The sequence below is a fragment of the Malania oleifera genome, chromosome 11 (assembly GCF_029873635.1).
Source record: "Malania oleifera isolate guangnan ecotype guangnan chromosome 11, ASM2987363v1, whole genome shotgun sequence".
NCBI lineage: Eukaryota > Viridiplantae > Streptophyta > Magnoliopsida > Santalales > Ximeniaceae > Malania > Malania oleifera.
In genome coordinates this window covers 54,187,206-54,214,375 of record NC_080427.1, presented here as the reverse complement: position 1 = coordinate 54,214,375, position 27,170 = coordinate 54,187,206, and the positions used below count along the sequence as shown (strand labels likewise).

Below are 27,170 nucleotides of genomic sequence, written 5' to 3'. Positions count from 1 at the left end.
AGCATATCTTCTAATATTTGTATCGTCCTCTCAGTCTGCCAATTCGACTAAGGATGGAATGTCGTGTTGAACGATAGCTGAGACCCTAAAGCTTCCTACAAACTTCTCCATAACCGTGATGTGAAACATGGGTCTCGATCTAACACTATAGATACCAGCACCCCATGAGAACGAACTATCTTCTGGACATAAATTTTCGCCAAACGGCTAAGTGGATAGCTTATCTTAATAGGGAGGAAATGGGCGGTCTTAGTCAACCGATCCACTATCACCCAAATCGCATTCTGGTCATGTGATGTTGACGGCAGCCCTGAGACAAAATCCATAGATATATGATCCCACTTCCACTCTAGGATAAATAGTGGCTGCAACTGACCCGTCGGCCTCTAGTGCTCAGATTTTACCTGCTAGCACGTCAAGCACTGGGCTACATACCCGGCAATCTCTCTCTTCATACCACTCCACCAATAAAATTCTTGCAGGTCCCTATACATTTTCTTACTGTTAGGATGAATTGTATAAAAAGATCTGTGAGCCTCCTCCAAAATAGTCTTCCTAATGTCAGCATCAGTAGGAACACATAATCTGGAACGGACCGTAAAGCTCCGTCATCTGAAATGCAGAATTCCTCACCCTGATCAGTCTACACTCTACCTATCACTTTTACTAATTCTGGGTCTTCCTTCTGAGCAGCTTTAATTCTTTCATGTAGAGTAGGTTGTACCACTAAATTGGCGATACATACTGGAGGATCACTCTCTACCAACTCTATGTCGAGTCTCTCTAGATCCGTCATAATCGGATACTGGATCTCCATAGCTGCTAACACTGGTCTCACAGACTTCCTACTCAACGCATTAGCTACCACATTTGTTTTTCCTAGGTGATAACTAATGGTACAATCAAAATCTTTAATTAACTCTAACCACCTTCTCTGTCTCATATTCAATTCCTTTTAAGTGAAGAAATACTTTAAACTCTTGTGGTTGGAGAAAATCTCATACTGCTCGCCGTACAGGTAATGCCTCCAAATTTTCAATGCACTGCAGCCAATTCAAGATCGTGGGTAAGGTAGTTCTTTTCATATTCTTTCAATTGTCTGGATGCATATACCACCACCCTGCCATGCTGCATCAATACATAGCCAAGTCCTTTCAATGGCGCATCATTGTAAATAGTATAACCCTCACCCCCTAATGAGATTATCAGTACTGGTGATGTGACTAACCTCTGTTTCAGTTCCTAAAAACTCTGCTTACAGTTGTCATCCTATTCATATATGGCATTTTTCCTAGTCAGTCGTGTCAGAGGCCCTGATAAGGTTGAGAATCCCTCAACGAAATGACGGTCATAACCAACTAACCCCGAGAAACTTCTGATCTTCTGAACGTTCCTCAGTCTAGCCCAATTCACTACCACCTCAATCTTACTAGGATCCATAGAAATTCCGTCTTTTGAGATAACATGCCCCAAAAACACAACTTTCTCGAGCCAAAAGTCACATTTGCTGAACTTTGCATACAACTTCTTCTTCCTGAGCATCTGCAAAACCAGCCTTAAATGTATCTTGTGCTCATCATAACTCCTTGAATAGACCAGTACATCATTAATAAAAACAACAACAAACTGATCTACATATGGATGAAAAATCCTATTCATCAAATCCATAAACATCACAGGAGCATTCGTTAGACCAAATGGCATAACAAGGAACTCGTAATGCCCATACCTAGTCCTGAAAGCCGTCTTTGATACATCTTCTACTCTTACCTTTACTTGATGGTAACCTGATCTGAGGTTGAACTTAGAATATACCCGTGTACCCTGGAGTTAATCAAACAAGTCATCGATATGGGGTAAAGGATACTTGTTCTTGATAGTTACTTTATTAATCTCCCTGTAATCTATACACATCCTCATAGACCCGTCTTTCTTTTTCACAAATAGTACTGGAGCTCCCCACGAAGATACACTAGGACGTATGAAGCCCTTATCAAGCAAATCTTGCAACTGATCTTTTAATTCTGCCAATTCTGCCAACGTCATTCGATATGGTGCTTTAGAGATCGGAGTTGTACCTTTAAGTAGATCAATGGGAAAATCTACCTCACGATCAGGTGGCAAACCTGGTAATTCATCTAGGAATATATTTGTAAATTCTTTCACCACCGGCGTGTTAATAAGTTTTAATTCATTCTCCAATGTTGACCTGATTGGTCATGCCCTGTTTTGATTATGACAAATACTCTTGGTACTAATGGTTGTACTGAGAACTACATGCAGGTTCACCTTGTGCGCGCTTCAGGACTAAAAGACTTATTATGATGGCATGCGGTGTTCGTGCCGATGAATAAAATATCTTGTGCTGCATTTGTATTTATTATTCAGTTTCTTCATTCTGAGATGTAATTTTATTATGGACTATACACCCATATGACTTGTAATAATTTGCATCATGCATGATAGGTAGGTATGCTCAAATCGACCTTAGTTGGACTTTAGGTACTTACACAGATCATAGAAAGACCTTAGGGAACAGCCTTAGGTCGACCGACACCGAACTTTTTCAGTATCTTCAAATTGGACCCCAAGTGACCCTAGGGCGCACACATTTACACATACTTGTTAGGCACTTGAATAGGGCTTGTATGCTTCGAAACGGGACCAAAATGCACACTTGGTGCACTTTCCGTCGACCAACACAGTCAGTTCATTTTGGCCTGGCCGATCGAAACCACCCTAGGTCAAAAGTTTGACCATCTAGTCGATCGAACCAAGTAGTTCAAAAAGCCCTGGTCGACCGAACCAAGTAGTTCAAAAAGACTTGGTCGACCGAAACCTCCCTAGGTCAAAAATTTGACCATCTGGTCGACCGACCCTTTTTGTAATCCAACTACCTGATCAACCGGAGGGTCCTCGGGAGAAATCCCAGCAGTCTGGTCGACCGAACCAAGTAATTCAAAATGTCCTGGTCGACCAAACCTCGAAAAATTAAGAAATCGCCCTCTCCTGGTCGATCGAGCCCTCAGTTCAAAAGTCCCCTGGTCGACCGAACCATATGAGACTTGGTCGACCGAAAGTGTTCTGGTTGACCGGACCTCTCGGGTTACCCTGATTTTTACTGCAGTTAAACATTTTTTAAACAGGGTTAACATATTTGAAATGTCATTAATCTTTTCTAATTATACCCATCGTGTGCCCAACGGTCAAAAAATCCTCCTTGCCTATAAATACTTGTTCATTTGTCATAATTACGAAGAGATTAGCAAACTTGATTAGGGCAAAACTCTCTCAACTCTCAAAACCATATATTAGCCAAATACTTCTTGTAAAGACTCACATACTCTTCAATCTTGATTTCTTTAAGCATTGTGAGTATTTCTATAAGGCTATAGCGCGTAATCTCTCTAGCTAGTACTCTCTCTTGGTATAAAGTTTGATTGATTTTATTTGAGAGTATAGCCTAAAGTTCTTCCACAGATTTCATTTGATAAATCTTGTGTAGGAAGACTTTGAGGTTTGTGGTTCTTGCATTATAGTTGCAAGTTACCTAAACCTAAATTTTGTGTGCAAAAATCCTTTTGCAAAAAGCTAATCTTTCAAACAACTCCATTGTACTTTAGATATTGAAATATCCTATTAAGTTTGTTTGATTTATCTTGCTTAGCATATTTGAAACCCTGATCTGATTTTGTGATATTCGAATAGTGTGTTTTAAATATTGCTTGGGTATACACTCCAGATCTGAATTTAAAGCTTACAAGTGACTGAGTGTTTTGCACACATTAGAGCATTGAGTATATCTACATATCATTCGTGTTTGCATTATTGATTGAGCTGTATTAGTGCACACATCTGCTTTTCTAGAAGCATATTTCCGTGTACAAATTTTATACAAATCTATTGTATTTCCAGGCACGAGCCTGAAGAGGGAGACTAGCCCTGAAATAGTCCCGGATTGGCTTAGACCCGGTTAAGAAAGCTAGGTGCGTCATCCTGTTAAGGCAAGTAGGTTGAGGTCAGCCCTATGTTAATTTGACCTGGTTAAGGTTGAGGTCAGCCCTGTGTTTATTTGACCTGGTTAAGGTTGAGGTCAACCTTGTGTTAATTTGACCTGGTTGTAATCGGTGCCGCTCCACCCTTAAGTGAGCTATTAGTGGAATCCTTTGGCTTGCGAGCTAGAGGCGGGGACGTAGGCACAGTTGGCCAAACCCCGATAACATATCGTGCGTGTTCTTTACATTTCCACAATTTACTTACTGCATGTGTATGTTATATTGTGAATGATTAGGTTTACATTTGCATAGACAGACCCTATGTTAAGTGATACTACTTATCTGGTTTAACCTAGATGATAAATTTTAAATACCCAATTCACCCCCCCTCTTGGGATTGCACCAAAGCTAACATCCGACATTTCCTTCACAAAGGCTGTAATCCCTGACAACCACTCAAGAGCAGTCTCCTCGCCTAAACAGCTGAAACCATCTAAGGTAGAGATTGCACTCGTGACCCTATAAATCTGAATTTTGGTTTCCCTAGAGGTCTGAATATCATTTCTCTAGCACGACAATCTATAATGGCAGAATTAGCAGCTAGCCAATCTATGCCGAAGATGATATCAAACCCATGCATATCCAACACCACTAAGTCAACAGATAAAATTCTCCCCTAAACATCAACTCGACAACCATGGAGTATCCCACTACACCTCACTACTGACCCGGTCAGCGTAGCTACTAATAATTCAACATTTAGTGATTGTGTTTTAGCCCCACACAATTTAACACATCTCATAGATACAAACGAATGTGTAGCCCTTGAGTCAAATAATGCAATAATTTTAAATGAAAACATATTAATCATACATGTCACCACGTTGCCGGCTGTCTCAGCATCACCCGGTGTCAGAGCAAAAACCCTGGCTAGGGCCATATTCCACTGTTGGCCTCCACGTGGCGCCTAGTAGCCTCCTCGAGTAGGTCTAGGAGTAGAAGCAGTACCAATTTGAGTCTAGCAGTCCCTCATCAAATGCCCTGACTCCCCACACCGGTAGCAAACACCTCGCCTGACACAACACTCCCCCAGGTGTCTCTTCCTGCAAGTCGGTCAATCTGGAGATGGCTGCACACCTGAAAAACTGCGATTCCCGGTCTCCTGCCTCCGATCCCTGTAGTAGCCACCTCTCTTCCACGAACCACGGCCAACACCCTGCTGGGAATCGGAAGGTGCGCGTCTCTTCTTCTGCCTTTGCTCCTCAGCCTCCAACCGCTCCCCAACCTCTGCTATAGTGGCCCTATCCACCAATTTAGTAAAATCTTGTAACTTCAATATCAACACCTGCATATGTTCTTATATCCTCGGGCCTCTTTCAAACTGTCGTACCTTCTTTGCTTCATCTGGTATAATGTACGGGGCGAAACAAGATAATTCGATGAATCTCGCCGCATACTGCTGTACGGTTTGCTATCCCTACTTCAGATTCAGGAACTCCTCAATCTTAACTTCCCTGGACGAGGCTAGAAAATACCTATTGAAGAATGTCTCCTTAAACCGCTCTCATGTCATCTTCATAGGTACTGTCCTCTACTGCTTTAAATGTTTCACCGCCAACCACCATCTCTCAGTCTCTCTAGTCAGTCTGTAGGTAGCAAATAACACCCTCTGTTCCTCCGAACACTGCAGCACTACAAATATTTTCCCAATCTCTTACAACTAATTTTTAGCGACTATAGGATCTGTTCCTCATGAGAAAGCCGGAGGATTCATCTTAACGAATTTCTCGATCGAGTTATCGTGGCCTGCCGACGGACCACCCTGCTCCCTCAAACTCCTGACAATTTTGGCCATGACTTGCTGTGCCACACTGCGTAAAACTGCATCCGAATCACCGCCCGCAATGCCTGAGGGTCCAGCACCCTCATTCCCGCTGGGGTGGGCACTACTGCCACCAGAGACCATCCTGAAAAACAAATAAATTAACTTAAAACCCCTTCACTATACATATAATCCAACTCATATAATATATTCTCCTAATTAATTCGTCTCTTTTGATCTTAATTCAAGGTTCAATCCTGCAACCTAGATACCCAACCCGACGATAGTTTACTATGACTTTCCCGAAATCGTCACTCCAGGAAAATCACACAAACCACCACGGAAGTCTTGCATCTAGACTACAAAATTAGACCTCAAATTCCCATATCCTATACTCTGGTATTATTACTGTTGCATTCTAGAGTCTACAGAATCTAGTATCCTAGGCTTTGATACCAAATTGTAACATCCTGCTTAATCTATCATATAATAACACAAATTTAATAAATACATCAACCCGAACCCGTGGGTAATGGGGACACACCTGACATTCACAGCGTAAACCTAAGTAATAGTAAATTTAAAACATCATCATCATAACCACAAAAGATATAATACCAGGGTGAATTATAATCCATAGACATGGTGTTTATATACATCTCCCAAAATACAAAACATATATGCATATCTAGGAACCCGCAACTCCAATCTACTGTTCCTAGATAAAACTAACCCTCGTGATAGGGTAGTAACACACTAACTCATCGGCGGCCGCAACGCGACGGTCCTTCTGGGTTTCCTAAAAATTATTTAAGTTCAGGGTGAGACACTTCTTAGTAAGGGAAAATAAACTAAATACAGTTGTGTGACAACATGAACATTTAATGCAATTATACATATACAGTACATTTCATATACTTGAAACATTCATCATAACATATTGAATAATCATATACTTTCCTATTTTCTAATAAATCATATAGTTCATAAAATGTCTGGTATAGCTGATAATACTGAAAACATACCCAAGATGAATAGCTAGTTTGTGTCATGTATTACCCCCCATGACGAGTTGTGCAGCCCGAAGGCGGGACCCGACAATGGCTGGCCGACCACTGCCGAGTCAAAAATGTCTGTAAGTACGATAGGCCCGCGACACCCTGGTCCGGACTGCCACGTGGACGTCTACAACTTTATTCTAAAAGTCACATCGTAGGGTGGTTAGCACAAATCAGAATATAGATATCTGATTTATATAGCTACGGTACCATGCTCCTGAAACTGAACTAAACTAACATCCGGGTTTTAATAACATATAGTACATGATAATATAGCATTTAACATAAATGGATTGATAGCATTTCTATACTTTTATAAATACGGCCTTGCGCTGAACATTTCGTAAATACGGCCTCACACCGAACATTTCATAAACACGGCTTTGCGCCGAAAACATATAACATACACAGCATTGCGTCGAAAATCTCATACATATCATTCTGAGTAAATAAGTCATTTATCATGTACTTCAAAATCATTATATACTGTACTATTTCATAATTCCTGAAAACATGCTTATTCATAAAATTGTCATAATATAATACGTATCATGTAAAAATAATAGTCATGTCACACAATGCTGAATAAAATCATACGTTTCATTCTAAAATCGTAATTCCTGTATCACAACAGTATTTTCCCAAATATGCATTTACTCAATAATATTCATATAATACATGTTTTTCTAAAAATTAATTTTCTTATAAATAATAGTAATTTGGGTGAAAAATAACTGCTTTAGTTTATTTCCTTACCTAGTACCGAAAAGAAATCTGCCAAAAATTTCACTCGTCCTGCACCCGCAGGGTTCCCCGTTCAACACCCTGAATTCAATAACTATTAGAACTAAACTTCAATATTTTCCTATAAATAACTTTTTTCTACAACTACGAGAAGACCAAATTCTGAATATTTAGCCTTACCTTGAATTAAGGATGAATTTCAATTCGCTCCCACCAATGATCCGTTTCGGCATATTTGGAGAGAACTTCCCTATGAGCGTCGTGGTGGCCTCTGATCGTAGATCCAGTGAACGATGGAGCCAAAATCGAAGAGAGAGGAGAGAGAAACCATAGGGAGGAGAGAGAGAGAGAGAGAGAGAGAGAGAGAGAGAGAGAATTTTCTGATTTTTCTACTTTTAAACTAAGTTTTAGGTTATTTATACTAAGGGTTTCGTCGACGAGCCACGTCACCTCATCGACGAAGTCAATAGAAAATTTGTCGACAAACTCCCCCCTTCGTTGACGAAATTTAGAGTCGCCCAAAACAACCTTACTGCCTCCTTCTGTTTGACTTCCATTTTACCCTTTTCTTTATTATTTAAAATACCATTATTCCTCAGGTCATTACAGTCACGACCTGCCCAATAAGATGTGACTAGCATGCACAAGGACCACATCACATAGAATCTCATCAGAATATTTTCCAATTGAAAATACAATCAGTACTTGCTTATTCACCCTAACCTCCCCACACTCATTCAACCATTGAAGTTTGTAAGGCCTAGGATGTTTTATGTATTGCCTAGGATGTTTTATGTATTGCAACCCCAACTTCTCTACTAATGTGGTACTAGCTACGTTAGTGTAGCTCCCTCCATCGATGATCATGCTACATACCTTATCATGGATATAACATCGAGTATGAAATATATTCTCACGCTGCTTCTCATTTTCATCTTTCTCCACATGCATGTTTAAAGCTCTCCTAGTTACTAATGCCTCGTCATGGACAACACACTCAACATCGCTAGACACTTCTAGTGAAGGCATGGACTTATGATCACTCTCTTCATCATCGGTCTTAATAGTATCATCATCTCTCATAATCATTACTCTTTTATTTGGGCATTGTGATGCAATATGGTTAGTCCCCAAACACCTAAAACACTTGGTATTTCTGTACCTACTAGGTTGAGAAGAAGTTTCTTTTTCATGGCTGCCCACTTTGTCTTTGCCTTTCTCCTTTTCTACCTTGGATTTGGAAACAACCTTTTCTTCTTTTGATTTCCCTCAATTCGATTTCCATGTGGAATAGGAAGCCAAATTTGTTGTAGCATACTTGTCTCCACCTTTGTGTTTGAGTTGCCTCTCCACTTTCATTGTCATATGCACCATGTCCTCTAACTCCACATAGTGCTGCAGCTCCACTATGTTAGCAATTTTCCGATTCAACCCATATAAGAATCGTGCCATTGTAACTTCTCTATCTTCTGCAATATTTGCCTGAGTCATAGTCATCTCCATCTCCTTGTGGTAGTCCTTCACACTTTTGGTACCTTGTGTAATGACCTGCTTAATTAACTGGGGTTTTTCACTCTACATGCTCTGATACCATACTGGGGAAAACCCAATCATTAACCTAAGCAGCGAGAAGCATAAATCAAATAAACATATCCATATATAATTATATACAATACTAGAGTGCTAACAGGTTTCCCATAATTTACATATATAACTGTTCCCAAAATATCCTTAACTGGTGAGGGTTATACAAAAACATTCCCAAAAATATACTCACCCTCTACTGACAGGGCACTACTGAAGCCCCTCTATTTGCGAGCCTGGTTTGCTCGCCTACCTGGATCACCTAAAAAATGATTCAACACTCGGATGAGCCAACGTTCAGTAAGACGAAATATGCTATCACTAGTGTGTGGCAAATGAGCTACAATATTATGAAAATCTGTTTTCATATAATCATGTATAACTGAATATGTAAATACAGTTTAAATAATAAAATCCACCACCCTTTCCACGTTGCTTAACATAACAGTAGTGTAGGTTACTATCCAAAATACTTCTAGTGTACAAACGTATGTTCCTTGTTCTGTAAATTTGTATATACATAATAGTAACTGAAAACTTTCCCTGTGGATAACTATGTGTCATGATTTAACCCCTCATGACAGGGTTGTGCGGCCCGTAGGCAGGATCTACACTGGCTGGCCGACCAGGGTAAATCATTATACTCCATCGGTCTGATTTGCCCACCTCAACCCATATCTGATGGGGAGCCTGTCCATGTCAAGGACCTAGGTGATCGACCTACTACCACATATTATCTAAATAGGTGGTTGCACTTATAACATAACATAATATCTGTAGCAACGGTATCGTACTCTGTAACTGCATAGTCCAACAGGGTCTGATACTATATAATATATCTCTATATACAACTATCTGATTTACCATGATTCTGAAATAACCGTAATAACTATGATACTGCATAAACTGTACTATAATTCATACGCCATAATACTGAGAACTATATAATCATAACACTGAAACTGCATAATCATAATACTGAAATTCATATAATCATGGTACTAAGATTCGTATAATCAAGGTACTAGAATTCGTATAATCATGGTGCTGAAATTCATAAAAGCATGGTACTAAAATTCATAAATCATAACTTTGTACTATATTCATACTCTCAAGCCACACCATACTTTAATACTTAATTTTCATAATTTAATAAACTGTATAATATTTTAAAATTTCCTAGCATAGCATATTTCCTTTACCTGACTATTGAAAAGCCCCTATGGTTTACTAGACTAACACCCGCAGGGCCTCCTACATAACACCCTGAAAACAACATTTGGCAGAACAAAATATCAATATTTTTTCGCCTACATAATTCCCTATAACTGCCATAAGGTCAAAAATGGACTAAAAGGCCTTACCCTGAATTTGGGATGAAATCCAACTTCGTTTCACCAACAATCCGCTCTGGCAGACTTGCAGAGAACTTTGCCACAAGCATCGTGGTGGCTTCGGATCGTCAATCCGGCGACTGGTGGGGCCGAAATCAAAGAGAGAAGCAAGAGGGACCGTAGGAGAGAGAAAGGAGAGAGAGAGAGAGAGAGAGAGAGAGCGCTGAAAATATGATAAAAATCCGAGTTGTCACTATTTATAGGGCCAGATTCATCGACGAGACACGTCACCTCGTCGACGAGTCCTTCAATAAATTCATCGACGAACCTTACCCTTCATCGATAAAATTCAGAGTAGCCCAAATCCGTTGCTCGGTATTTTCTTGTCGACGAGACGGGACCTCGTCGACGAGATCCTGAAGACTTTTGTCGACAAATCCTTATATTCGTCGACGAAGCCTGACAATTTTCTTGAAATTATTATATTGTCCAAAATGCAATGTCATTCGTCGACGAAGCCTACTGCCTCCTTCTATTTCTGTTTCCATTTCTCTCCCTCTTTATTATTTAAATACTATTATTCTTCGGGTCACTACACCTTGGGTGAGGCTTTGAAGATGTTGGTGTAAGTCTCGGTAGTAGTGCTTTGGTACAAATTGCTTCCTCATCATCGCCTTCATTTCAGCCCACATCTCAATAGGCCTTTCCATGTTTCTACGCCTACTAAGAAGAATTTGATCCAACCATACCAATGCATAGTCATTGAACTCTACAGCTGCCAATTTCACCTTCTTTTCTTCGAAGTAGTTATGACACTCAAAAATTAGTTCAACCTTCCTCTCTCATTCAAGGTATATATCCAAGTTTATTTTCCCTTGAAAAAAAGGGATCTTCATTTTGATGCTTCCGATGTTTCTATTGATGTTATCTCAACCCCTTGGCTCCCATCGAGGTTGCCACTCTTGCCTAGCACCTCGATAAGCAAATCTGCCCATACAATCATGTTCACCATCACTTGCATCATGTTCAAATTCAGCAATCGGAGGAGTATGTGGCCTTCGCTGCCTTTCATTGGATTGCCCTCTTCTCAATCCATCAATTGCAGCGTTTTGCCTATCCAATCTATCTCTAAACTCCCCAAAAACCATATTGAGTCTTTCAAACTGTTGTTGAATGGCTTGCAAAGTAAAGAATGAATCTTGTGGAGGGTTCTTATTCTCACTACCCTTGCTGGAAGTTTCAACGCCAACTGCCTTTCTACTCATGATTTCAAACCTGCAAAAAGGATATTAGAGAGAAAAAAAATTCCTTACTCACTCCCTTACATGTTTACCCTCAAACAATGACACTCAACGCTTGTGTTTTGACACCTTTTTTTTTTTTTTTTTGGGCTTTTTCCCTCTAGTACGCTCACACACTCGTGCCTCTCACCACTCAGGATTTCTCTTTTAGTTCTTTAATGAACTAATCCCAAAACAAACCAATAGTTCAACCAAACGCAGCAATTGAATCCATGAGTTAGAAACAAGATATCAATGAAAATAACTAAATTAGGACACAAAACAACGAAGGAAAGACAAAAAAAAGTCAAGAAAACAATAATGATGCAAACGAAATAAAAAGAAATTCAATGGAACAAAATAACCAACTCGACCAATGATATATTCAAACACAAATGAGAATAATAAATCAAATAGATTTTAGAATGGACTAAAACAAAGATAAAGGAGGATCCAAGTTAAGTGCAGCCACAAATTGCACAACCCTTCAAGCTACTGCCTCCTCTTTTTTTGTTTTTTTGAATGCAAAATACTGCCTTTTCTCTTTTTTTTTTTCTTTTTTTTTGAATGCACAAAATGGCCTTTTTTTTTTGTGAGCGCACAAATTGCCTTTTTTTTTATTCGTTTTATTTTTGTGCTCTAATCGGCATTGTTGTGTTTTTTACAATTTATAGCCACAAAAGATTCAATCTTGATGATGGATGATATGAAAAAATAAATGGAAAATTTCGGAAACAAGAAAACAAGATAGGTAGATCGAATGATAGAATAATATGAAATAAAGATAAATGATTATAAGATAAAAGAATTTTTGAAAGTAAACAAGAAAAATAAGATAGATAGAACCTGATTTAAACCAAAGCTCTGATACCAAATGATGTGGAACCCCAAGAATGAACGTCCTAAGACCCCAAATCATATTTATCGAAACCCGAAACCCAAAATAAGATTCGATATGATAGTTGATCCTTGACCTATTACTTGATGTGAAACACAAACCAAAAATATCAAATTAATGGATGAACGCCACAAAGGTAGCACCTTTGATAAGTTCGGTGAAAGTTCAATGAAGAACTTGAAGAGAAATCAACCTCACTTGAAATTGTATTCATCCAAAAAATATGTCCTTCAATACAATAGAGAGTTGACTACTAATAGAAAATAAAAGAAACTCATGACATTAGCCTAGCCAATAAGAATAGACTATGACATCAATCTAGCCAATAAAATAAAAGAAACCCATGACATTAGTCCAGCCAATAAGAATAAGTTATGACATCAATCTAGCCAATAAAATGACCCCACATAACCTTAAGCATGTCATGTCATTTAATGAAACATGTGCAAGTCATATGTCATGTGCCATGTCATTTAATGAAACATGTATCAGTACATGTCATGCTTAATTGAAGCAATTGACTCACTATTTATCCCATACTTTAATTAAAAATAAGAATAAAAATTCCCCAAAACAGCCCCTATTGACTTAAGGTTTCAGCTTCACGCATGTTTAGACAATTCACCATCTTAGACTCTTTAAGAAAGTCTTTTTCTTTAGTGTCCATGGCCCTCGTTGACTCTTGCTCAAGCAACTTTTCAATTAGTCATTGTGTAGCCTCCTTGAGCTTCTTGGCTCTAGCTCTTGTGATGGGTCCGCTTGGCATGTGCGGATCATCCTATGCAATCGGAGCTTGTTGGTTCATATCGTTTGGGATTTGATACAATAAAGTTTGAACTTTGATGATGTATGTAAATTTTGTTCTCGTATTGGGGAGTCTATTTATAAAAGTTTGCGTGCTCACAAAAAAAAATGCGCATATTTAAAGAAAATTAAAGTTGCAAATTTAAATTTAAAAAAAAATTTAAGGGCTACATTAGTTTTTCTCTTCATTTTGAATTGTGAAATTTAAAAGTCACATAAGTTTGTTTTGCCACTAAGCTTTATAGTTACTTTTTAGCTTCAAAATATTAAAAGCACTTTTTGCAATTAAAATGGGCCTTTGCATTGCATACAAAAAGTGTTTTGAAGCGGGATGTGGAGAGTAGGGGTGTAATCAGTTTATTATGATTCGATTATGGACCAAATCGAAACCCAAACCAAACCTTATGATTTTTAATATTCGTAAATCGAAACCGCAACCGAACCAAATTTATTATCCCCCAGAGAACCACACATTTAGCGGTTTGGTTATGGTTTTTTTTCGGTTTTTAACCGATTTTATAAATATTCAACAATTGCTTTTCACATAAATTATTGAGAATCTATTGGACGTTTTGATTTCTAAATATTAAATGGATCAATTATGTATTAACATGCTAATTAGGTAATTATATTAATTTATATACATAATTTAAATTTAAATCAATTTTTTAGCTTTTTCGGTTAAGTTATATTATGAAAATTGAAACCGAAAATTTACATTTTCTAAGACCAAAACTAAAACCAAATACCGAAAAACTGAACCGCTTGTGATTCCGATCCAATTTCAGTCCGTTTTTTTATTTTTCCAGTAATTTTTGTGTTGATTAGATATAATTTTTTTTCTAAACCCGTGTATATTCAAATTCAAACACCAAAATGTATAGTTCTATATATTATCTTATATAATTTTTTGAGAATCAAGTTGTCCTTTATGTAAAATTTTTGAAATCTATAAGTAAAAAAATGAAAAGTTGTTTTACACATTTAAACAAGATGTTTAATTATTTTTTATCTTTTTAATATGAATCTTGAAAAAAACTATGCAATAAGTTTAAAATTTTACAATTATTTAGAAAAATTATGAAAATCAAAAAATATTTTCCACAACTAAACTAGTCCTTGAAAACATCATTACATAATTTCTCGCTCTTATATGAAATATGAGAAACCAACAATCTCAGGAGAAAAAGACATTTATATTTTATTAGCGAGAGAGAAATTGTAGAAAAAATTATTTACAAAAGTTGTCTGATCTCAAAAAAATTAATAAGAGCATGAATGACTTATTTACATTGTTTGCCCGAAAACCTAATGACTTAACCTCTTCATTTTTTTTCCCTCTACCCTTGCCCCCACCCCTCCCCAAAACCATCATACACTTATATATTTACATAAACTAAAATCACAAAAATAATTCAAATTGTTGACTCTCATTTTTTCAATTCTTTTTTTAAACACCCATTAATCAAATTTATAACCTTAATAAAAACAATTATAAAATATAAAAATATGTATATCATGTTACATTTATATTAAATGCATTAAAATTGCGAAATTTATTTAAATTATTAAAAAATATAGAAATATATATATCATATTATATTTTCTTAAAGTTTAGAGAAAATTTAGTATGTTGTGCCTCAAAATTATAATTCAAAATGTTTTACTATAATAGAATGTTAGTGGGTCATATTTGCTTTTTCTTTAAATTTGTTCATATCATTACTTATTATTTATTTTTAAAATTCTTTTTTTTTAAAAAAATTCAATAACAAATTAGTTAGGCTGTATATATGTGTGTTTACAGTATTATTCTTTTGATAATATACGTTATCAAGATATTATATTTATTTTAAAATATTTGAACCTAACGTGCAAATTAAAATTATTATTATTATTATTATTAATTTAAATTTATGTTTTTAATAATTTTGTAACTTGGTAGAGGTCCATATATTTTCAAATTCTATGAAAGAGGTAATAGATTGTGGTTGGAAATTTAAAAAATAAATGATGTATGGATTAAAATGCATACTTGCATACACTCCAAAACCTCCATAAAAATGTTATTAAGGTTGAAGCTTTCGTCAAAACCTTTCCTTGCCTTAGTCTTTGAGATCCAAAGACCTTAATGAGAGTTGAGACTGATGCCTCTGATGTTGGATTTGGAGGTATTTTCAAACAGCGGATATGATCAAATGAAGCCTTAGTTCGATTCCATTATGGTGTAGGGTCATGACCACAAACCAATTATTTCACAGTCAAAAAAAAATATTTATCAATTGTTGTGTATACATGAGTTTCAAAATGATCTGATTAATAAAAAAATTTTATGTAGGATTGATTGCAAAAGTGCAAAAGATATTTTAGAAAAATATGTTAAAAATCTTGTTTCAAAACAAAATTTTGCCAAATGGCAAGCCATTCTATCTATTTTTTGATTTTCAAATAGAATTTATTAAAGGCTCTTCAAATTCATTACCAGATTTTCTAACTAGAGATTTTCTTCAAGGTAAAAATGTCAAGACAAAGAACGAGTGATTATTATTCAAAAGAGGGATCATCAAAAGAAGCCACTGAAGCCACTCCTGAGAGAATCCATCTTCAAAACTGTTTCAATCCTCTTATAAGACCTTCATTAGCCTCTCCACAACCTTCATTTAAATAAATCATGGAAGAACAACAGCAGCAAAGTTCTTCATCACCAAAGAAGACTGCATCCGGTTATATTAATAAGCAAATTTTCGAAGATTTGTTTCCCATTGAATTCGAATGGGATTCATCTTCTTCCTTCGGAGTAATTCAAAAGTATTTCTTTAGAGGTTGTCATTTTGATACTCCTGACCCTATGAAGAATCAAAAGTTTTTGGAGTTACTTTTGATTGAAGCAAACTCCATTTTCATTGATCATAATTATGACTTGGATGATGCATCAAAAATTATTTTCTCCAAAATTAAGATTTTAAAGGTCATTACTCCTTTCGAGTGAGGTCAGCACCCATGCGTCTCAAGACGATTTCGAGGAGTTTTTTGTCTCTCAAACATACAACTACAAGGGCTACATCATAGCTTGGTCAAATACTTTATTCATATGAAATTTCAGTCATTCTTGGCCGATTCACTTCGATAAAAAGATTTCAAAAAATTTTCCAAAATGGTTTTTTAAATGGTTCAAGTTCTTTGGCCCCGAGAATTGTTTTTTCCCATAAACAATTTAAAATGATATTGAGTTGTTTCAAAAGTATTTTCATCCTCCACAAGATATATTTGACCTTTCTTCAAAGCTCCTACTGTTTTGCTCCTATTTTATGGATTTTTTGTTGGGACTATATTATAGTCTATCCTTAAGAAAGCTCGATCTGTTATTCAAAAATTGTTAGAAGAGTTTACAGAGTTTGATGGTGGGAAAAATTCACCATGCTAGAAGGAAAAGTGCAGGCATAGCTTGCACAAAGTTGTGGTGTTTGCCTTCCCGCCTTTCCAGAAGGTTCATATTTGAAATCAAAAGACAAAAAAAGATTAAAAAAAAAAGGTTTTTGAAGACGACGTCGTTTCATCAAGCTCAAGAAAGTCAAAATCAAGTAATATGAAGTCAAAATTGATCAAGATGATCGCCCAGTTGGAATTAGACGACTCTGATTCATCTGATCAAAATTCTCATAACACATTAAATCTTACAAATATTGGTAATTGTTATGAATTTCTTGAGAAGGAACATCATGATTAGAAGACTGATTTTTCTTCATCAAAAGATAAAGTTTAAAAGAAGAAATTTGCAGTTGTCAAAAGTTGCGGCTCTAGAATTCAAAAGAAGAGGACTTTTTCAAAAGTTTGTCTGATAGCCATTTTCAAAAGAAGACAAAGTCTTACCCATTATTTCAAGATGTGTGTCTACCAACTCAAAAGACTAATGAAGACGTTTACCAACCATTAGGTCATTTGTCTTTTCCTTTATTCAATGTAATTTTACAGCTGGAAGCTTTTGCCCCAGCTCTGTAATTTTTATGAGTGGGTTAGGTGAGAGTCTTACGATTGCCAAACTTTATGGCCAACATTCTAATTTTTATTATTAAAGTAAATCAAGTGGTAGTGGTTCATTCACCCAAAGACAGTCGCTCACGTGCTGTTACCACTTTCTTTACTTCAATAATTTTCATTTTGTCTTGTTGCGTTGACCGAGATTTGGTAAGGAATCTTGAATTGAGTGGTCAATGGGACCCATTAAACACCTGCACTCACTTTATGGATTCCAAATGGTTTGAAGTCCGACCTTCAGTATCTATAAATAGATGTTTTATTCTCAGTTGTAGGTTGCGCCAGTTTGAGGGAAAAATCTTAGGCTCCGAAGCCTCACTCAAACTCTCTCTCTCTCTCTCTCTCTCCTTCGTCCATATTCTGTCAATATAAAAAAGCAATATAATCAATAAAATTTTTGTAAGATTTCAAATTGTTTTATTATTTGCTTTTGTAACAACCTCAAATTCCTTAACATAAAATGTAACATAATAAATAGAATGGTCAACTCAAACTCGTGGATAACGGGGACACCCGTCAATCATAGCGGAAACCTAAGCAGCAGTAAGCATAAAATCTCAACCATCCAACCATAAAACATAATACCAGAAGCATAATACCAGAGTTATCTACATTCCCGAAATACTGTATCTATTTACATTCTTCCAAAATATTTCAAAATACATTTAGGATCCCATAATCAAAACAATTCTGATCCTAGTACATCACTTACCCTCCTAACGGGGTAGCTTAGTAAACTCAACAGTGGCCACGACCCGTTGGTCACACAGGGTCTCTTGAAAAATTAATCAATGTTGGGGGTGAGACACATCTCAGTAAGAGAAAATAAACTAAATACAGCTGTGTGACAACATGAACATTTAAGGCAATTATATATATACTGTACATTTCATATTTTTGTAAACGTTCATCATATCATACTGAATAATCATATGCTTTCATATTTTTCTAATAAGTCATAACGTACATAAAACATCTGTTATAATTGATAATACTGAAAACATATCCAGGATGAATAACTAGCTGATGTCATGTATTACCCCCTATAATGGGTTGTGCAGCCCGAAGGCGAGACCCGACAATGGCTAGCCGACCACTGCTGAGTCAAATATGTCTGTAAGTACGATGGGCCCACCATACCCTGGTCCGGACTGCCAGGTGGACATCCACACTCTACTAAAAGTCACATCGACTATCCATCTCCCACCTCCTCGTGGAGTGGTTAGCACTAATCTGAACATATATATATCTGATCTATATAGTTACGGTACTGAGCTCCTGAAACTGAACTAAACTAACATTCGAGTTCTGATAACATATAATACGTGATATTATAGCATCTTTCATAATTACGGCCTCGTGCCGAACATTTCATAATTACGGCTTTGCGCCGAACATATCGTTTTGAAATTAAATCAATTACCATGCATTTCAAAATCATCATAATATACTGTACTCTTTCATAATTTCACAAAACATATTTCATTCGTATCATCATCGTATCATGATATTCTTCCATGGAAAATAATATTCATGCCACACATTTGTTGTATAAAACCATACATTATATTCTAAAAATCATAATTTTTGGCATCTTATACATGTATATATACGTTTCATCACATTAGTAGTATTTTTCTCAAACGTACATTTATTCCATAATATTCAAATATCGTAAATACTTTTAGGAAATCAAGTTACTTATAAATAATAATAATTTGCGTGAAAAGTAACTGTTTTAGTTTATTCCCTTACCTAACTACTGAGAAAACCCCTAAAATATCCTAGCCTAACACCTGTAGGTTTTCCTGATCAAGACCTTGAAAATGAAAACTCTCAGTACTAAATTTCAGTATTTTTACGTGTACATCATTACTTATAACTACCGTAAGGTCAAATTTGGCTTAAAAAACCTTACCTCAATTTAGGGATAATTTCCAATTTGCTTTCACCAACGATTCGCTCCGGCAGATTTAGAGAGAACTTCCTTAGGAGCGTTGTGGTGACTTCAGATTGTCGATCTGGCGTAAATCCAGCCCAAAATCGAAGAGAGAGAGAGAGAGAGAGGGCTGAAGGGGAGAGAGAGAGAATGAACGATGACTTAACTGTGAAGTAAAATCCGAATTTTTCTATATTTATAGAACTAGATTCATCGATGAGCCACGTCATTCGTCGACGAATCTTTTAATAATTTTGTCGACGAAATTCAGTCACCTCAAAACCTCTCTCGATATCTCTTCGTCGACGAATTCTCTTAAACCCTCGTCGACAAATCCCCTGAATTCGTCGACGAAGCTCTGATGATTCCCCTCGATTAGTCCTTCTAAAATGCAATGTTGTTGATTTTCTCTTTCTGTTACTGTTTTAATTTCTTTTCCTCTTTATTATTTAAATTCCATTTTTATTCGGGTTGTCACAACTTTCAAGTTATATTACCTGTTTTGATCATGATATGCTCTGTGATTGTGACTATTAAATTTGCATTAGAATTAGAGGTAATAGATTGTGGTTATTTTCACTTACTTTAAAATTAGGTTCTCTAATTTTTGTTCCTTTAATTGATTTAAGCTCCAAAATTTTTTGAGCAAAAATAAAAAGGAGAACAAGGAAATTTAAAAAAATAAATGATCTATGGATTACAATGCATAATTGCATACACTCCAAAGCCAACCTAGAACCCCATGTCTCACTCGACTACCTCCAACATTTCCCGGCTAAAACTCTTAAACCCTAAACCCCTCTACCCCATCTCTCTCATAGGGCCTTCGCCATGGCAAGAATGGCGAGCCGGACCAACCCTCTCCTGACATCACTACCCCTGTATCTAGCGTGGAGAAGGCTCGGGTTCCGTACCATTCGCTTTGGGCGTCTTGGCTTCGCACCGTCATCGCCGTCGCTACTCGACCCCGAGTTCCCTGTCCCTGGAACGAAGGTACTTGAAACTTTCAGAGAAGAATTCGAAATCGGTTCGCGCTTAATTACCTTTGAAACCGGGAAGATCGCCAGGTTCGCTAATGGTGCCGTTGTCATGGCTATGGAGGAGACCAGAGTGCTATCTACCGTCGCTTCAGCTAAAGGAGACGACGTTCGAGATTTCTTGCCGCTCACAGTATGCGAATTTATGCATTTCTTTTAGCAAACACATTATATTGAGACTTTGATTCTTCATAGAACATTAGGATATCAGATGTTCCGTACTGCCGCCTTTCCATTTTCTTGGAAACTCTTTATCTGCATGCTTTGTTCATTAGAGATTACTGATTATGGATACATTTTTTATGTTTGCTACTTGTGCAATTGTTACAGAAGCTTGCAAATAATGAAATAACATTCACAACATTGTATTAAAGGTCACTAAGGGCTTACAGTGTTTTGCAATATATACGTATATTTCTCTCTGAGATATTTTATGGGCTGTATTTTATTTATTTATTTGTTTTAGTCTTGGGGGGCAAGGGGCGGGATTTGTTATTGGGCTGTTAGTCTGGGCTTTTAGTCTGTTGGAGCACTAAGTGAGTCTTAATGGCTTCTGCTTTTGTTAGGTTGATTATCAAGAGAAGCAGTTTGCTCAAGGTGTGATCCCAAACACATTTATGCGGAGGGAGGGTGCTCCGAAAGAACGTGAACTTCTATGTGGTCGTATCATTGATCGACCAATAAGACCTCTGTTTCCTGCTGGATTTTACCATGAGGTCCAGGTATGACGAGTTTGCGTTGGTTCCTTGTTTCTTTTGGATATTTGTATTTGTTTCTCTTATGTCTCAATTGAAGTTGCCTGTATTATATAGGTAATGGCAAGTGTTCTTTCTTCTGATGGGAAGCAAGATCCAGATGTAATGGCAGCTAATGCAACATCTGCTGCTCTTATGTTATCAGATATTCCTTGGGGTGGCCCCATTGGGATGATACGGATAGGGAGGATTTGTGGGAAGTTTATTGTTAACCCAAGCATGGATGAGGTAAACCTTTTTATTTTTTATATTTTTGATATATATATGTATATATATATATATATATACACACACACACACACAAACACACATATGTGTATGTATTTATTATATACAAGCTGTTTACCTTCTAAGGGAGCTAGCCATTTGTTTAGGTTTATTGCCAGATGGGAATAATCTGTTGTGACACATACCTTGTAAAAAAAAATATATTGACATGAATTAATGGTGGCTACTAAGATTAAAACCTCAAAACTTTGGCATAGTGGAATGTTTAAATAGCTAAAAAAGGACCCTCAAACTCCTATTGTGGGAGGCCAAGAAGAATCTATGGAAGTCCCTGTCAGGGTGTGGTTGTAGAGTTGTAGTTTGCTTACTGCAAGTTTGGTTGGTCTTGTGCAGCAGATGGGGTAGTGATTCACCTTCCTATAATGATTCATCCCCAACCTTTGGCATATCCTATCGATACTATGAGTCAAGGACATTAACTAATGTAACAAATTGGTACACATGTATCATTCAAATGGGGGCTTCCAAGGCAGAATGCGACCTCAAGGTCCTGCATGGACCAAGCCAGGGATACAACTCCTTTGCAGGTCATGAGCCTCCATTACTGGGTCTGAACCCCTTGACCATCCCACTGATGAGAACGGTGAGAGTATTACTTAGCCCACCCTAATGATGTCACCTTGATGCTATCGTCTAACATGACAAGCATGCTGACATATCTGTTCTTTATGAGACCACTGACTTATTGTCTTAGTGTCAACCTGTTGCTCATAGATTTAAGGATCAGACTTATTACTGGAGTTACCCCATATTTTCTAAGAATTATATATTATGCATGACTGCGAAAACAAAGTCAAATTTTTTTTTTTTAGAGATATAGGACCTACTTATCATTGCCTCATTTTTTGTATTAACCCATGCCAAAGGCCAAATGGCCCGTAATTTGAAATCACCTAAATTCGATGCAAGATATAGAGGGATGACAAAGATGACCAGCTCGAGTCACATAATGTGGGAGACTCTGTGAATGTATGGGCTTATGAATTTACCCCTCCACCTCCCTCCTTTCCCTCTGTTCCAAGTTTTAAAATTTTTGAGATCCCTTATGTTGGATCCTCGTCTAATCTCAATCTTCAAAATTTTGAGTTGTTTATATTATTTCACTTTGATTCTAGATGTCTCTTGATTCTTATGCTGAAACTATCTTCACAATATTGGCGACATTCAGTTTTTCCTATTTTCTTTTCTCATTTCCTGATTTTTGTAGAATATTAGAGGTGGATTCTTTATGGACTGACTGTTGCTACAGTTCATATGTAGGGAAATTTTTGGGTGTTCTACATATCTATAATTCTTTGGATTGAAGAATTACTGGCTATTTTCTTTTTATTTTTTTATCAAGTCCATTAATTGAATTTTGTTTGAGTGGATTCATCCTATATTTTGATTATACATTTGCCGTACAGGAATCATATCATTGCACAGCATTGCATGATAAGAGATTATGTGCTGATTTTTTTAAAATAAAAAATAAAAAAAACTCTATATGCACATAGATGTTCTGCAAGGAAATTCACCAATTCTATTAATGGGAGAAGGTTGGAATCTTTATCTTCAGAAATTCTACGAGGCATTTAGTTGTACAAACCACTGAAAGACCTATGACACAAATATAAAACATGTAGCAAAAATCACTTAAAAAATTAAAGTTAAAAGACCTATGATAGGCTCTATTGTTAGAGTTCAAAGCATCTATTCTGGAGGTTTTTGCCTTTTGAATTTTTAAGGCTGTGGTCCACATAGAAAGGGTTTGGTCCTGTGACATGACCCTTGTTATAGCTCTCTCAAGCTTCAAACTTGATAATTTCAATATGGAAGTTTCACAAGAGTCAGAATTCCCATATATCATCGTAGAATACAATGCTTCAGCACATCATTTCTATATTTGAACCCTCACACCCAAACGTAAAACCTCTGCCAGCTTCTTTTTTCTTATTCTTCTTCTTCGACAGGGCATATTTTCCTGCTAATACCCAACAAACTAACTGATTACTACTGTAAGTTCGACCTATGTCTCTCATGGAAGTTTCACTCGAAACCTCTTTTGCTATCCTTATGATAGATCTTTCCATTTTTATTCCAAATAGTATTTGCATCAATCTTATTCCCTACTATCCAATCACACTCTTTGTTCATTTTAGCTTTGAATTTTGCTTTATTATCTCCCTTCAAGTTCCACCATTTAGTTCTCTTGCATTGATTTATGCTACTCCTTCTCGTCCAATTTTTAATATCTATATATAATGCTAAGACTCTATGTTGAGTAGCCAAACTTTCACTTGGAATAACTTTACAATCCTTACAAATAGACGATCACGTTCTTAGTTAAGAAGAAATCTATTTTTCTTTTATTTTACCTACTCTTTAAGGTTATTAAGTGTTCTTCTCTTTTTATAAAGCAAGTATTCAATATAACCAAATCATAAGACATGGTAAAATCAAAGATTGTATTATTGACCTCATATTTATCTCCATATCCTTGGCCTACATGTATCCTCTCATATCCTATATTATCCTTTCCAATGTGGTCATCCAAATCAGCTCCTATGAATGCCTTTTCAGACATTGGTATTTCGTGTACAATACTATCCATATCTTCCCAAAATTGTATTTTAAGATTTTTTGCAAAGCCTATTTGGGGAGCCGTACATGCTAATGACGCTCACTATCTCCAGGCCTAAAGCTATCCTGATTTTTATGATCCTGTTTCCTATTATTTTAACACATGCTACATTATTTTTTAGGTATTTGTCTACAATAATACCCATCCCGTTTTTATGTTTCTCTTTGTCAATGTACTAAAGTTTAAATCCTGATTTTTCAATTTCTCTAGCTTTCTCTTTTACTCATTTCTTCTCTTGAAAATAGATTAAGTTAATTTTCCTCCTACACATTATTTCCACTATTTCCATACTCTTTCCCAAAAGAGACCCTATATTCCGAGTTGCTAATCTAATCTTATTTTGTTGTACTAACTTATAAACCCTTTCCTTTTTATACTGACCCAGTCTATTCCCTTGACCTAGGCAAATTTGGTAAGAATACATGATTATTAGATCTGACAAAGTTTTATGTGGCTGTTAGCTACCTAACACAACCCTGCTCCTTTATCCGGGCTTGTGATTGGCTATGTATACAAAAAATTTGTGTTACACAGGCAAAGTACATGTTTGCGTATTTATTTATTTATTTTCACATAGACAATTTTCTAAATCACACCCTACGACTAGTAGAAATCACACCCAATACAATGCATTAAAAAATATTTAAAGCATACAATTTTGGACGTGAATGTAGCTATACTACAATAAAAAGAACCATGCAATAGTATGTTTTTTGAAAAAAAATTTATATTCCAAAACCTGCAAATGAAAAACACAAAAAAACTTGAGGATGAGATTCTAGGTATTAATGTTGGTTTAGAGGGATATACTTCTGGTAAGGAAATAAATTCTTGTTAACTTTATGAAAAAAGTATATGCCTTCTGAAAGGATGCAGATGGGCTTTGAAATGAGGAAACATTTTGAGGAAAATTGAGATTCTTCTGGTTAGAAAACAAAAAAGTTCTTAGGAGAGATTCAGGAGGTAGTTTAAGTATTGTGGAAGGGCCATTGATCAGGGTGTTACTAGTGAAAGGCTTAGCATTTGCCAGGAAAAAAACAAGTGAAGGATGCTTTGGACAATGAGGATCTCTTGTCCCTTCCAGGTTGTAAATCTCTCTATACTCTTTCTCTCTTAATATATTTGTTTTGCAATAAAAAAGTGTTTGATAAAACTGTTTTCATTTTATTTTGAAAACATGTAAAAATGGAAAATTTTGAAATGAAAGTGCATCTAACTGTTTTGGAACAAGAGTTTGTGATGCTGCTCTTTAAATCTTTGTAGTTAGAAATAAAACAAAAACATATCCCCAATCTTAATGAAACTGAAAATAAAAATTCATAGTATTTCCATTTGTAGCTGTACTTGCATATTCCATGCCCTTCTAGAGTTTGATCTTCTGTGGAGGCAAATTGCAAACCCACGCCTGCTCTCTTTTGCATGTATGGCTTCATAGGTTATGTTTTTTTTTTTTTAATAATTATTTTATAATTCTCAATTTAATAGCATGTTTTGATTGCCTGCATTTCATTATTTGTATCAATCTCAGTCAAATTCTCGACAGTTTTCATATTCTCATTTGAAATGTGAGATGTCCATTTTTGTTAGCATATTTAACTTGACACTGCTCTCTCGTTGTTTTTGGTTCCATGAAGACATTTTGCAGACATTGGCGCATTATATTGCATAATATATATAATAAAAAATTTCGCCCGGCTGATTGGTGGATGTGATGCAGCTTAGTTTAAGTGATCTCAACTTGGTGTATGCTTGCACAAAGGACAAAACTTTAATGATTGATGTTCAAGCCCGTGAGATATCAGAGAGAGATTTGGAAGCTGGATTGAGGCTTGCTCATCCTGAGGTGAGTTGTAGGCTTTTAACTATTTCTGGTACTTGTAATAATTTAGTTACACTAAGATGAATGATTTGGATCATTTAGGCGGTTAAATTTCTTGAACCTCAAATCAGACTGGCAGCTAAAGCTGGTAAATGCAAGAGGGAATATAAGTTATCTATGGTTTCAGACAGAACATTGGAAAAAGTCAGAAACTTGGCAGAAACATCTATTGAAGCTGTGTTTACAGACCCTACATATGGCAAGGTGCATACCATCATTGTTGATGCAACAGGGAAATGTGAATATGATTATCAGTTTTGATGATTGGTGATTCTTTGATATAGTTTGAACGTGGAGAAGCCTTGGATAAGATTGCACAAGATGTAAGAAAATCACTTGAAGAAGAGTGTGATGAAGAAAGCTTAAAAGTTCTAGGAAAAGTGGTCGATACCGTGAGGAAAGAGGTAAATAGATATTCTTCAGGTTACTTTTTGGCTAGTTATTTGATGATTTGTTTATTCCTGCTTGGTTATCTTCACACCCCTTGTTTAAATTCTATACTAAAAAGGTCTAATCCATAAATTATCAATGAAGTACACATACTTTTCTTTTATTTATATGGTGTCAGTACAGTACTTGTTTTAGAACTGGCGAGTATAAACAGACACTACATGTTTAAGAACTGGCTGGTGCACACACACATCTCCATCTTGAATTTGTCTTTAATTTTTCTGATGTAATTGACGACAAATGTGGAGTAGCTGTTGAGCCTATAATACAAGAAATGGGGTTTGGAATTTTTGAAAGTTTATTCTATGGGACACACATCTAGATAAGTTAATTGGATGCTCTTTTGGGGATTGTGGGCTTAGGATTGTAATCTTTTAGTTTCAGTTCTCTTCCATGTATTTATTTTTCTTGATTATTGTATTTCTTGAAGTTAACAATTTTTTTTGAAGTATTTAAATTTACCAGATTGTACGTAGAAGAATTATTGAAAAAGGGCTTAGAGTTGATGGGAGACGTCTTGATGAAGTTAGACCTTTGTTTTGCGAAGCTGGTAATTTACCAGTGTTACATGGATCATCACTGTTCTCTCGTGGAGATACTCAGGTCAGTAAGGAAAATTTTCTTTAGGAAGTAGGGTGACTCAGA

General features: G+C 36.3%; 1 protein-coding gene across 1 annotated transcript in view; it reads left to right on the top strand.

Moving 5' to 3' along the window:
• The first annotated feature begins 20,205 nt into the window (after window positions 1-20,205).
• The window catches only part of LOC131168460 (polyribonucleotide nucleotidyltransferase 2, mitochondrial), a 34,891-nt gene continuing 27,926 nt past the window's right edge, over window positions 20,206-27,170 (top strand). The window contains exons 1-7 of the mRNA XM_058127897.1: window positions 20,206-20,663; window positions 21,097-21,252; window positions 21,343-21,513; window positions 25,914-26,039; window positions 26,118-26,279; window positions 26,360-26,479; window positions 26,991-27,128. Coding sequence (XP_057983880.1) covers window positions 20,325-20,663; window positions 21,097-21,252; window positions 21,343-21,513; window positions 25,914-26,039; window positions 26,118-26,279; window positions 26,360-26,479; window positions 26,991-27,128 — 1,212 coding nt within the window. The 5' untranslated portion in view covers window positions 20,206-20,324. The remainder of the gene's footprint in view (window positions 20,664-21,096; window positions 21,253-21,342; window positions 21,514-25,913; window positions 26,040-26,117; window positions 26,280-26,359; window positions 26,480-26,990; window positions 27,129-27,170) is intronic.